The sequence below is a fragment of the Oncorhynchus gorbuscha genome, linkage group LG19, assembly GCF_021184085.1.
Source record: "Oncorhynchus gorbuscha isolate QuinsamMale2020 ecotype Even-year linkage group LG19, OgorEven_v1.0, whole genome shotgun sequence".
In the NCBI taxonomy this organism is placed as follows: Eukaryota; Metazoa; Chordata; class Actinopteri; order Salmoniformes; family Salmonidae; genus Oncorhynchus; species Oncorhynchus gorbuscha.
The window spans coordinates 69321533-69334032 of NC_060191.1; the positions used below are offsets into that span (position 1 = coordinate 69321533).

The window sequence follows — 12500 nt, forward strand, 5'->3', positions numbered from 1 at the left end:
ACATAGACTAACCCATACCCTCGACCTCCTGTAGGATGTGCAGTATGCAGACATAGACTAACCCATATCCTCGACCTCCTGTAGGATGTGCAGTATGCAGACATAGACTACATGGAGCGCCAGCTGAACTTTGTTCTGGATAGCCAGTTCCAGGGTCTACCAGCGCTGGTGGACCACATGAGAGGAGAGGGCATGAGATTCATCTTCATACTGGTACATTATGGAATGTGAAACATATTAACGATCACGTTTAGAACAGTAATAAGGGCCTGACGTATTTTCTGACAAGGTGTTTTTGAATGCGTGTTTGTGTATGGCCTGCAGGACCCTGCCATCGGTGCCAACGAGACAACGCCTTACACTGCCTTTGACCGTGGTGTAGAAGAAGACGTATTCATCAAATGGCCCAAGGAGCTCAGCAATGACATCGTCTGGGGGAAGGTGAGGGGAGATGGAGAGGGAGGGTGGCATAAAGAGAGAGAGGGGGAGGGTGGGTTGAGTTGAGGATTAAACTGACGGACAACAATAAATATTCAAGTTTTTAAACTACCATTTCGAAATGGAATAAAATAAAGAAGAAAGAATAAGTGAGTGAGACAGAGAGGAAGTAGTTAGATGGAGGTCTGAGTCTGACATCACATTCATTACGCTGTTGTGTTCATCCAGCTTTCTATTCTCTATTAATAATTATAATTATCTCTATCAAACTTCACATTCTCTCTATTCAACTCTACTAATTATCTCTATCAAACTTCACATTCTCTCTATTTAACTCTACTAATTGTCTCTAGTCAACTCTGCTAATTGTCTCTATTCAACTCTACTAATTATCTCTATCAAACTTCACATTCTCTCTATTCAACTCTACTAATTGTCTCTAGTCAACTCTACTAATTGTCTCTATCAAACTTCACATTCTCTCTATTCAACTCTACTAATTGTCTCTATCAAACTTCACATTCTCTCTATTCAACTCTACTAATTGTCTCGAGTCAACTCTACTAATTGTCTCTATTCAACTCTGCTAATTGTCTCTAGTCAACTCTACTAATTGACTCTATTCAACTCTACTAATTGTCTCTATCAAACTTCACATTCTCTCTATTCAACTATACTATTTAACTCTACTCAACTCTACTAATTATCTCTATTCAACTATACTATTTAACTCTACTCAACTCTACTAATTTCCTCTATTCAACTATACTATTTAACTCTACTCAACTCTACTAATTATCTCTATTCAACTATACTATTTAACTCTACTCAACTCTACTAATTATCTCTATTCAACTATACTATTTAACTCTACTCAACTCTACTAATTATCCATATTCAACTATACTATTTAACTCTACTCAACTCTACTAATTATCTATATTCAACTATACTATTTAACTCTACTCAACTCTACTAATTTCATCTATTCAACTGTACTAAAGTTGTCTTTTCTATCTGTAGGTATGGCCTGACTTCCCTGGTGTTGTAGTCAATGAGTCTGTAGACTGGGACACGCAAGTAGAGGTATGTCTCACTTCCTGTTAACACATCAACTGTCCAATCACAGAGCCTGACACACTTCCTGTTTTACAGTCTAATTACTGACATGTCTGAATGTTTTTGTTGGTCATGTGTTCCCTGGTCACTCCCAGATCTATAGGTCCTATGCAGCATTCCCAGACTTCTTCATGAATCGTACAGCAACGTGGTGGCAAAGGGAAATTTCAGATTTCTACAATAAAATCATGAAATTTGATGGACTCTGGATCGTGAGTGATATCATACCACTGAGCACACACACACACACACACACACGCACACGCACACGCACACACACGCACACGCACACACACACACACACACACACACACACACACACACACACACACACACACACACACACACACACACACACACACACACACACACACACACACACACACACACACACACACACACACAGTCTGTGCTTTACTTTGAGTGTGATTGTGTGTTTAGGACATGAACGAACCATCCAGCTTTGTCCATGGAACAGTTGGAGAGAAGTGTCTGGGTCCCTCTGTCTACGACAACCCCCCATACATGCCACGTAAGAACACTCACACCTGTATCAATACACTCACACCTATATCAAGACACTCACACCTGTATCAATACACTCATGCCTGTATCAAGACACTCACACCTGTATCAAGACACTCACACCTGTATCAATACACTCATGCCTGTATCAATACACTCACACCTATATCAAGACACTCACACCTGTATCAAGACACTCATACCTGTATCAAGACACTCACACCTGTATCAACACACTCATATCTGTATCAATACACTCACACTTGTGTCAATACACACACTTGTATTAATACACTCGCACCTGTATCAAGACACTTACAGTTAGCTTAATGTACAAGTATGGTAAGGACGCTAGTCTATCACAGGGTTTTACCCCCAATCTCCTACTGCTTAGTGCCAAGCATCATGTCCATTTTTACAGTCTTTGGTATGACTAGGCTAGGGATCAAACTCCCAACCTTCCAATCTTAGGGCGGACACTCTAACCACAATGCCACTGAGTTGGGTCATAACTAGGCCTGTTGCGGTGACCATATTATCGCCACAGTAACAGTCACGGGTCATGACGGCAGTCAAATTCTCTGAGATTGTTTAGTCACGGTAATTAGGTTTCTTCAAGCTCTGATGCTGGTCATTTTTTATTTTTTTTATTTTTACCTTTATTTAAAGTCAGTTAAGAACAAATTCTTATTTTCTATTACTGCCTAGGAACAGTGGGTTAACTGCCTGTTCAGGGGCAGAACGACAGATTTGTACCTTGTCAGCTCGGGGGTTTGAACTTGCAGCCTTCTGGTTACTAGTCCAACGCTCTAACCACTAGGCTACCCTGCCACCCCATTAGTAGCCTAGCAAACGTGCTAACTGCCTGGTATTCAGCACGATACTGTCCCTGTAATCACTCTGACGTCATTGCAAACGTAATTGAAAATCGAATCAACCATGAGAGCTCATGTTGCGCAACATTTCTATAGGCTACGCAATTGCGTGAGAAAACGACAGAGTGATGGCCTCTTAAAAAGAGGAGGATCCCATCAGCTTACTATAGGCTAGGCCTACTATATTTATTTCTCAGCTTTCCTAATATTAAGCACATTGCTTATATTTACAACAGGAGTACAGCCTACCTGGCTGGCAGGAAAATTACCCATGGGAAAAGCATCCTGCGGTTGCTATTTAAATACACAGATGACTGTTTGGAGACAGGATGATACTTGTCCTTTCCAAATCAAAACAAAGTTGACATTTATATTATTTAGTATATGTAAATCCAGTATTGTCTGATGGGTGACAATATTAGCCTATCACTTGTGAATTATGCCCAGGTTGTTCCAGAAAGGCAAGAAACAGAGCACGCCTTTTTTTTGCAACTTTTTATAATCAAAGTCGCACACCTCATTTAACCTAGCTGTCACATCCTGACCATAGAAAGCCTTTATTTTCTATGCTGGAGAAGGTCAGGGCGTGACTGGTAGGTGTTCTAGTTTATTATTTCTATGTGTAGTCAAGTTTTTGTATTTCGATGTTGGCCTGGTATGGTTCCCAATCAGAGGCAGCTGTCTATCATTGTCTCTGACTGAGGATCATAAGAATAAGAATAAGGATCATAAGAATAAGAATAAGAATTTAGCTATCTGAGAGAGCCATGTGAGTGAGAGGTGTTTTGAAGCACGTAGCCCGAAATAAGGGGAATTATAATTATTATATTCAGCCCGAAAGCACAACGGCCACTGGCCGCAAAACACATGTATTTATTAGGGGGCATAATGGCCACACAAAGACATGTATTTTATTAGGGGGCATAATGGCCACACAAAGACATGTATTTTATTAGGGGGCATAATGGCCACACAAAGACATGTATTTATTAGGGGGCATAACGGCCACACAAAGACATGTATTTATTAGGGGGCATAACGGCCACACAAAGACATGTATTTATTAGGGGGCATAACGGCCACACAAAGACATGTATTTATTAGGGGGCATAACGGCCACACAAAGACATGTATTTATTAGGGGGCATAACGGCCACACAAAGACATGTATTTATTAGGGGGCATAACGGCCACACAAAGACATGTATTTATTAGGGGGCATAACGGCCACACAAAGACATGTATTTATTAGGGGGCATAATGGCCACACAAAGACATGTATTTATTAGGGGGCATAACGGCCACACAAAGACATGTATTTATTAGGGGGCATAATGGCCACACAAAGACATGTATTTATTAGGGGGCATAATGGCCACACAAAGACATGTATTTATTAGGGGGCATAACGGCCACACAAAGACATGTATTTTATTAGGGGGCATAACGGCCACAAAAAGACATGTATTTTATTAGGGGGCATAATGGCCACACAAAGACATGTATTTTATTAGGGGGCATAATGGCCACACAAAGACATGTATTTTATTAGGGGGCATAATGGCCACACAAATTTGAGGCATTATCAAGTCCTTGTCAAATTGTGAATAAGAGACTGATGAAGTGTGTACAGCCTGCCAAAAACAACAAAGCAGCGCTTATGCCTTTCATGCAACCTTTTTGTATTGAAACCTGCAGCCTTAGAAACGTATTGAAACTAAAAACATATAGTTGAACGTTTGTAAAGTTGCATTAATAGCTCTAAATGAAGAGTATATGAGTACGTGTTTCTTTGTTAACTGCTCAACACAGAATAGCCACATGTGCAACACTCCCTTATATCGTTTGTGTAATGATATTCGTCTGCTGTTAGAAGAGAGGCAGACCGAAATGCAGCGTGTAGGTTACTCATGACTTTTAATGAAGAAAAATGCTGTACATGAAATGACAGAGAAATACGAAAACAACAAACGAAAGAAACTAATACAGCCTATCTGGTGACTAACACTAAGACAGGTACAATCACCCACGAAATACAACGCGCACTCAGGCTACCTAAATACGGTTCCCAATCCGAGACAACTAGAATCAGCTGACTCCAATTAGGAATCGCCTCAGGCAGCCAAGCCTAACTAGACACACCCCTAATAATACACACTCCCAATTAATACAAACCCTAATACGAAAATACAACTTATAAACCCATGTCACACCCTGGCCTACCCAAACATATAACAAAAACACAAGATACAATGACCAAGGCGTGACAGTTTGGAGAAAATATCCTTTCTATTTTATTCAGCTTTGTTCAATTGTATTCTTCATACCATGAAATAATATAAAATAATGCCACTGAATACTAAGAAAATCTTGTCTGCTAAATGAACTGGTGTAGCCCACAGCCATATGGCACAGCCAGATCAGGACATAACATAAGGACAACTCAGAGTACACTATTCTGTTCTTCTGAAATAGACTACATTTTCTTCATATGATACTTCTGTAGACCTCTCTAATATAGATCATTGATTCACTGTGATGGTTTAGACTAATGTTACATGGATTTATTATACTTTTATAAATGTAGATCAATTACCGTGAGGCCGGCAGCTGACAAAACGCCACACAGCCCGAGTCACAACCACCTAAACCCGACTTTCTCCCTGCTATGTTCAGGACAGTAAGTATGTTGTGTGTGTCTCTCCAGCCCTGGAATCCAGCCACCGTGGTCTCAACCATAAGACTCTGTGCATGAACAGCCAACAGCACCTCAGTGATGGTACCCCGGTCAAACACTATGACGTACACAACCTGTACGGATGGTCTCACACCAAACCCACATACGAGTGAGTATGGACACATCCTTTTTAGTGACCAATGCAACATTTTCAGCATCAGTCACTCTGTATCTAGCCATGTCACTCTGTATCTAGTCACTCTGTATCTAGTCACCCTGTATCTTATCTAGCCACCCATAATCTAGTCACTCTGTATCTAGTCACCCTGTATCTAGTCACTCTGTATCTAGTCACCCTGTATCTTGTCACCCTGTATCTTGTCACCCTGTATCTAGTCACCCTGTATCTTGTCACCCTGTATCTAGTCACTCTGTATCTAGTCACCCTGTATCTAGTCACCCTGTATCTAGTCACCCTGTATATAGTCACTCTGTATCTAGTCACTCTGTATCTAGTCACTCTGTATGTAGTCACTCTGTATCTTGTCACCCTGTATCTAGTCACTCTGTATCTAGTCACTCTGTATCTAGTTACCCTGTATCTAGTCACCCTGTATCTAGTCACCATTTATCTAGTCACCCTGTATCTAGTCACCCTGTATCTAGTCACCCTGTATCTAGTCACCCTGTATATAGTCACTCTGTATCTAGTCACTCTGTATGTAGTCACTCTGTATCTTGTCACCCTGTATCTAGTCACTCTGTATCTAGTCACCCTGTATCTAGTCACCATGTATCTAGTCACCCTGTACCTAGTCACTCTGTATCTAGTCACTCTGTATCTAGTCACTCTGTATGTAGTCACTCTGTATATAGTCACTCTGTATCTAGTCACTCTGTATCTAGTTACCCTGTATCTAGTCACCCTGTATCTAGTCACTCTTTATGTCACTCATACTCCTATATAGTGAACTAGGTATATAGTATAGTCATTCTCCTATATAGTGAACTAGGTATATTTACATTTACATTTAAGTCATTTAGCAGATGCTCTTATCCAGAGCGACTACAGTATAGTCATTCTTCTATATAGTGAACTAGGTATATAGTCATTCTCCTATATAGTGAACTAGGTATACAGTATAGTCATTCTCCTATATAGTGAACTAGGTATATTTACATTTACATTTAAGTCATTTAGCAGATGCTCTTATCCAGAGCGACTACAGTATAGTCATTCTCCTATATAGTGAACTAGGTATATAGTCATTCTCATATATAGTGAACTAGGTATATAGTCATTATCCTATATAGTGAACTAGGTATATAGTCATTCTCCTATATAGTGAACTAGGTATATAGTCATTCTCCTATATAGTGAACTAGGTATATAGTCATACTCCTATATAGTGAACTAGGTATATAGTCATTCTTCTATATAGTGAACTAGGTATAGAGTATAGTCATTCTCCTATATAGTGAACTAGGTATATAGTCATTCTCCTATATAGTGAACTAGGTATACAGTATAGTCATACTCCTATATAGTGAACTAGGTATATAGTCATACTCCTATATAGTGAACTAGGTATATAGTCATTCTCCTATATAGTGAACTAGGTATATAGTCATTCTCATATATAGTGAACTAGGTATACAGTATAGTCATTCTCCTATATAGTGAACTAGGTATATAGTCATTCTCATATATAGTGAACTAGGTATATAGTCATTCTCCTATATAGTGAACTAGGTATATATTCATTATCCTATATAGTGAACTAGGTATATAGTCATTCTCCTATATAGTGAACTAGGTATATAGTCATTATCCTATATAGTGAACTAGGTATATAGTCATTATCCTATATAGTGAACTAGGTATATAGTCATACTCCTATATAGTGAAGTAGGTATACAGTATAGTCATACTCCTATATAGTGAACTAGGTATATAGTCATTCTCCTATATAGTGAACTAGGTATATAGTCATTCTCCTATATAGTGAACTAGGTATACAGTATAGTCATTCTCCTATATAGTGAACTAGGTATATAGTCATTCTCCTATATAGTGATCTAGGTATACAGTATAGTCATTCTCCTATATAGTGAACTAGGTATACAGTATAGTCATTATCCTATATAATGAACTAGGTATATAGTCATTCTCCTATATAGTGAACTAGGTATATAGTCATTCTCCTATATAGTGAACTAGGTATAGAGTATAGTCATTCTCCTATATAGTGAACTAGGTATATAGTCATTCTCCTATATAGTGAACTAGGTATATAGTCATTCTCCTATATAGTGAACTAGGTATACCGTATATAGTCATTCTCCTATATAGTGAACTAGGTATATAGTCATTCTCCTATATAGTGAACTAGGTATATAGTCATTCTCCTATATAGTGAACTAGGTATACCGTATATAGTCATTCTCCTATATAGTGAACTAGGTATATAGTCATTCTCCTATATAGTGAACTAGGTATATAGTCATTCTCCTATATAGTGAACTAGGTATATAGTCATTCTCCTATATAGTGAACTAGGTATATAGTCATTCTCCTATATAGTGAACTAGGTATATAGTCATTCTCCTATATAGTGAACTAGGTATATAGTCATTCTCCTATATAGTGAACTAGGTATATAGTCATTCTCCTATATAGTGAACTAGGTATATAGTCATTCTCCTATATAGTGAACTAGGTATATAGTCATTCTCCTATATAGTGAACTAGGTATATAGTCATTCTCCTATATAGTGAACTAGGTATATAGTCATTCTCCTATATAGTGAACTAGGTATATAGTCATTCTCCTATATAGTGAACTAGGTATATAGTCATTCTCCTATATAGTGAACTAGGTATATAGTCATTATCCTATATAGTGAACTAGGTATATAGTCATTCTCCTATATAGTGAACTAGGTATATAGTCATTATCCTATATAGTGAACTAGGTATATAGTCATTCTCCTATATAGTGAACTAGGTATACAGTCATACTCCTATATAGTGAACTAGGTATATAGTCATTCTCCTATATAGTGAACTAGGTATATAGTCATACTCCTATATAGTGAACTAGGTATATAGTCATTCTCCTATATAGTGAACTAGGTATATAGTCATTCTCCTATATAGTGAACTAGGTATATAGTCATACTCCTATATAGTGAACTAGGTATATAGTCATTCTCCTATATAGTGAACAATGGCCTTAAGTTCCTGTTCAAAGCAGATGTTATTGTTCACATACACATATTTAGCAGATGTTATTGTTCACATACACATATTTAGCAGATGTTATTGCGGGTGTGGTGAAATGCTCGTGTTCCTACAGTAGCTCCAACAGTTTAGTAGGTTCTAACAATTCACAACAACACACATAAATCTAAAAGTAAAATAACGGAATTAAGAAATATATAAATATTAGGTCCGAGCGATGTGGGAGTGGCATTGACTAAAATACAGTAGAATACAGTAAATAAATATGAAATGAGTAAAACAGAATGTAAACAGGCAACAGGTTGACCTGACTGGGAGCAGATATCTGACTTGACCTCCCCCTTTCTCCAGCGCCTTGCTGAGCGTGACGGGCAAGCGAGGGATAGTGGTGACCAGGTCAACCTACCCCTCCAGTGGGAAGTGGGCTGGACACTGGCTGGGAGACAACAACTCCAGCTGGGATCAGCTCTACAAGTCAATCATAGGTGTGTGTGTGTGTGTGCGTGTGCGTGCGTGCGCGTGCCTACGCGTGCGTGCGTGTGCGTGTGTGTGTTGTGTGTGTGTGTGTGTGTGTTGCGTGTGTGTGTGTGTGCGCGTGCGTGCGTGTGTGTGTGTGTGTTGTGTGTGTGTGTGTGTGTGTGTGTGTGTTGCGTGTGTGTGTGTGTGCGCATGCGTGCGTGTGTGTGTGTGTGTGTGTGTGTGTGTGTGTGTGTGTGTGTGTGTGTGTGTGTGTGTGTGTGTGTGTGTGTGTGTGTGTGTGTGTGTGTGTGTGTGTGTGTGTGTGTGTGTGTGTGTGTGTGTGTGTATTGACTGTTCTGTCTCTCTATTTAACAGGAATGATGGAGTTCAGTCTGTTTGGGTTTTCTTATGTAAGTGACTCTCCTGTCTGGCTCCTTTCTACATGGGAAATGTTGTTGATTTCATAACTGGTTTGTTTGTCGTATTTTTCAGTATTTATATATTGTTGAAGTAATGAAAGCTGTGTCTGCCCCCTCTGTCTCTGTCTGCCCCCTCTGTCTCTGTCTGCCCACTCTGTCTCTGTCTGCCCCCTCTGTCTCTGTCTACCCCCTCTGTGTCTGTCTTCCCCCTCTGTCTCTGTCTACCCCCTCTGTCTCTGTCTGCCCCCTCTGTGTCTGTCTTCCCCCTCTGTCTCTGTCTTCCCCCTCTGTCTCTCTCTATATATATGTCTCTCTCTCTCTCTCTCTCTCTCTCTGTCTCTCTCTCTCTACCCCTCTCTGTCTCTCCCTCCCTCCCCCACTCTCATTCTCTCTGTCTCTCCCTCCCTCCCTCCCCCTCTCTCCTTCTCTCTGTTTCTCCCTCCCTCCCCCTCTCTGTCTCTCCCTCCCTCCCCCTCTGTCTCTCCCTCCCTTACCCTCTCTCCTTCTCTCTGTTTCTCCCTCCCTCCCCCTCTCTGTCTCTCCCTCCCTCCCCCTCTGTCTCTCCCTCCCTCCCCCTCTCTCCTTCTCTCTGTTTCTCCCTCCCCCTCTCTGTCTCTCCCTCCCCCTCTGTCTCTCCCTCCCTCCCCCCTCTCTCCTTCTCTCTGTCTCTCCCTCCCTCCCCCTCTCTGTCTCTCCCTCCCCCTCTCTCCTTCTCTCTGTCTCTCCCTCCCCCTCTCTCCTTCTCTCTGTCTCCCCCCCTCTCTCCTTCTCTCTGTCTCTCCCTCCCCCTCTCTCCTTCTCTCTGTCTCTCCCTCCCTCCCCTCTCTGTCTCTCCCTCCCGGTCTCTCCTTCTCTCTGTCCCTCCCTCCCTCCCCCTCTCTCCTTCTCTCTGTCTCTCCCTCCCTCCCCCTCTCTGTCTCTCCCTCCCCTCTCTCCTTCTCTCTGTCTCTCCCTCCCTCCCCCTCTCTGTCTCTCCCTCCCCTCTCTCCTTCTCTCTGTCTCTCCCTCCCTCCCCCTCTCTGTCTCTCCCTCCCCCTCTCTCCTTCTCTCTGTCTCTCAGACTGGAGCTGATATCTGTGGGTTCTTCAATCCTGCCGAGTTTGAGATGTGTCTTCGCTGGACACAGCTTGGTGCCTTCTATCCTTACTCTCGCAACCACAACGGCAAGTTCAACCCGGTGAGTAATCCAGCAATCTACCCATCCACACAATGACACACACACTTCCCGGAGCGTATTCCTTCAGTCCGAGGCAGTCCCCCCTGGGTCATTATTGAACTTCAAGGTGACAGTTTTTTTTATTGTGAGTAGATGACAGTGTCAGAACATGTGCAGCACCTCCACCCCAGTGTGCTTTTCACAGAGACCTACTGACACACTCCACCCCATTGATAAGGTCCCTTGAAACCAGGGGCCTAAAAAACACACACAGACTAAGTAATGTGGCAGTGCCGTAGTGGAGGTGACATTCGTTTTAGCAGTGACCTTTGGGAGTGTTGGAACACATCTCAGAACATCCAATAACGCCGTCGGGACATCGATTCGCCAGGGCTACATTTCCCTGCTCCCAAGTTGGAATACAAGACAGAGAGAGAGAGGGTGTGTCTCAGAGAGGGAGAGAGAGAGAGAGAGAGAGAGAGAGAGAGAGAGAGAGAGAGAGAGAGAGAGAGAGAGAGAGAGAGAGAGAGAGAGAGAGAAATTGAATTTTCAAGGTGATCTGAGCCCCCCCAACACGATCCCAATCATTTAATAATGGCTTTCAAAGGGATGTTTAAACAAGAAGAAACTAGACAGAAACACCCTGGACAGGGGACGTGACCGGAGAACAGAGTGAAAGATGGGGGGGGCTGAAGATTTGTAAAGAGGGAGGATGAAGAAGGTGTCAGATGCAGTTGAGTGGTGAGTAGTGGGGGTTGGCAGGAGAAGGATGGAAGGGTTCGGGGTAATGGAGGGGGAAAGTATGAGCGGTGGGGAAGAGAAATATGAGAATGGGTGAAGAGGGTTGAGGAGGAGTTGGGAGTTAGGAGAGAGAGATGGATGGATGGATGGAGGGAGAGAGAGAGAGAGAGAGAAAAACTCCCATATCTACTGGGTGAAATTCCACAGTGTGCCATCACAGCAGCAAGATGTGTGGCCTGTTGCCACGAGAAAAGGGCAACCAGTGAAGGACAAACACCATTGTAAATACAACCCATATTTATGCTTATTTATTTTATCTTGTGTCCTTTAACTATTTGTACATTGTGTATATATATATATATATATATATATATATATATATATATATATATATATATATATATATATATATATATATATATATATATATATATATATATATATATATATAATATGACATTTGTAATGTCTTTACTGTTTCAAAATTGTTGTATGTGTAATGTTTACTGTTCATTTTTGTTGTTTTTCACTTTATATATTCACTTTGTATGTTGTCTACCTCACTTGCTTTGGCAATGTTAACACATGTTTCCTATGCCAATAAAGCCCTTGAATTGAATTGAATTGAGAGAGAGAGAGAGAGAGAGAGAGAGAGAGAGAGAGAGAGAGAGAGAGAGAGAGAGAGAGAGAGAGAGAGAGAGAGAGAGAGAGAGAGAGAGAGAGAGAGAGAGAGAGAGAGAGAGAGAGAGAGAAAGAAAGAAAGAAAGAAAGAAAGAAAGAAAGAAAGAAAGAAAGAAAGAAAGAAAGAAAGAAAGAAAGAAAGAAAGAAAGAAAGAAAGGGAGAGAG

At 41.0% G+C, this 12500-nt stretch overlaps 1 protein-coding gene across 4 annotated transcripts in view; it reads left to right on the plus strand.

Annotated features, from left to right (window-relative positions):
• si (sucrase-isomaltase (alpha-glucosidase)) overlaps positions 1-12500 on the plus strand; it is a 123813-nt gene that overhangs the window by 93983 nt on the left and 17330 nt on the right. For all 4 annotated transcript variants that reach the window (XM_046313680.1, XM_046313681.1, XM_046313683.1 and 1 more), the window contains exons 32-40: positions 85-213; positions 325-441; positions 1462-1524; positions 1653-1769; positions 1999-2089; positions 5665-5803; positions 9230-9363; positions 9713-9747; positions 10817-10933. In XM_046313680.1, coding sequence (XP_046169636.1) covers positions 85-213; positions 325-441; positions 1462-1524; positions 1653-1769; positions 1999-2089; positions 5665-5803; positions 9230-9363; positions 9713-9747; positions 10817-10933 — 942 coding nt within the window. The remainder of the gene's footprint in view (positions 1-84; positions 214-324; positions 442-1461; positions 1525-1652; positions 1770-1998; positions 2090-5664; positions 5804-9229; positions 9364-9712; positions 9748-10816; positions 10934-12500) is intronic.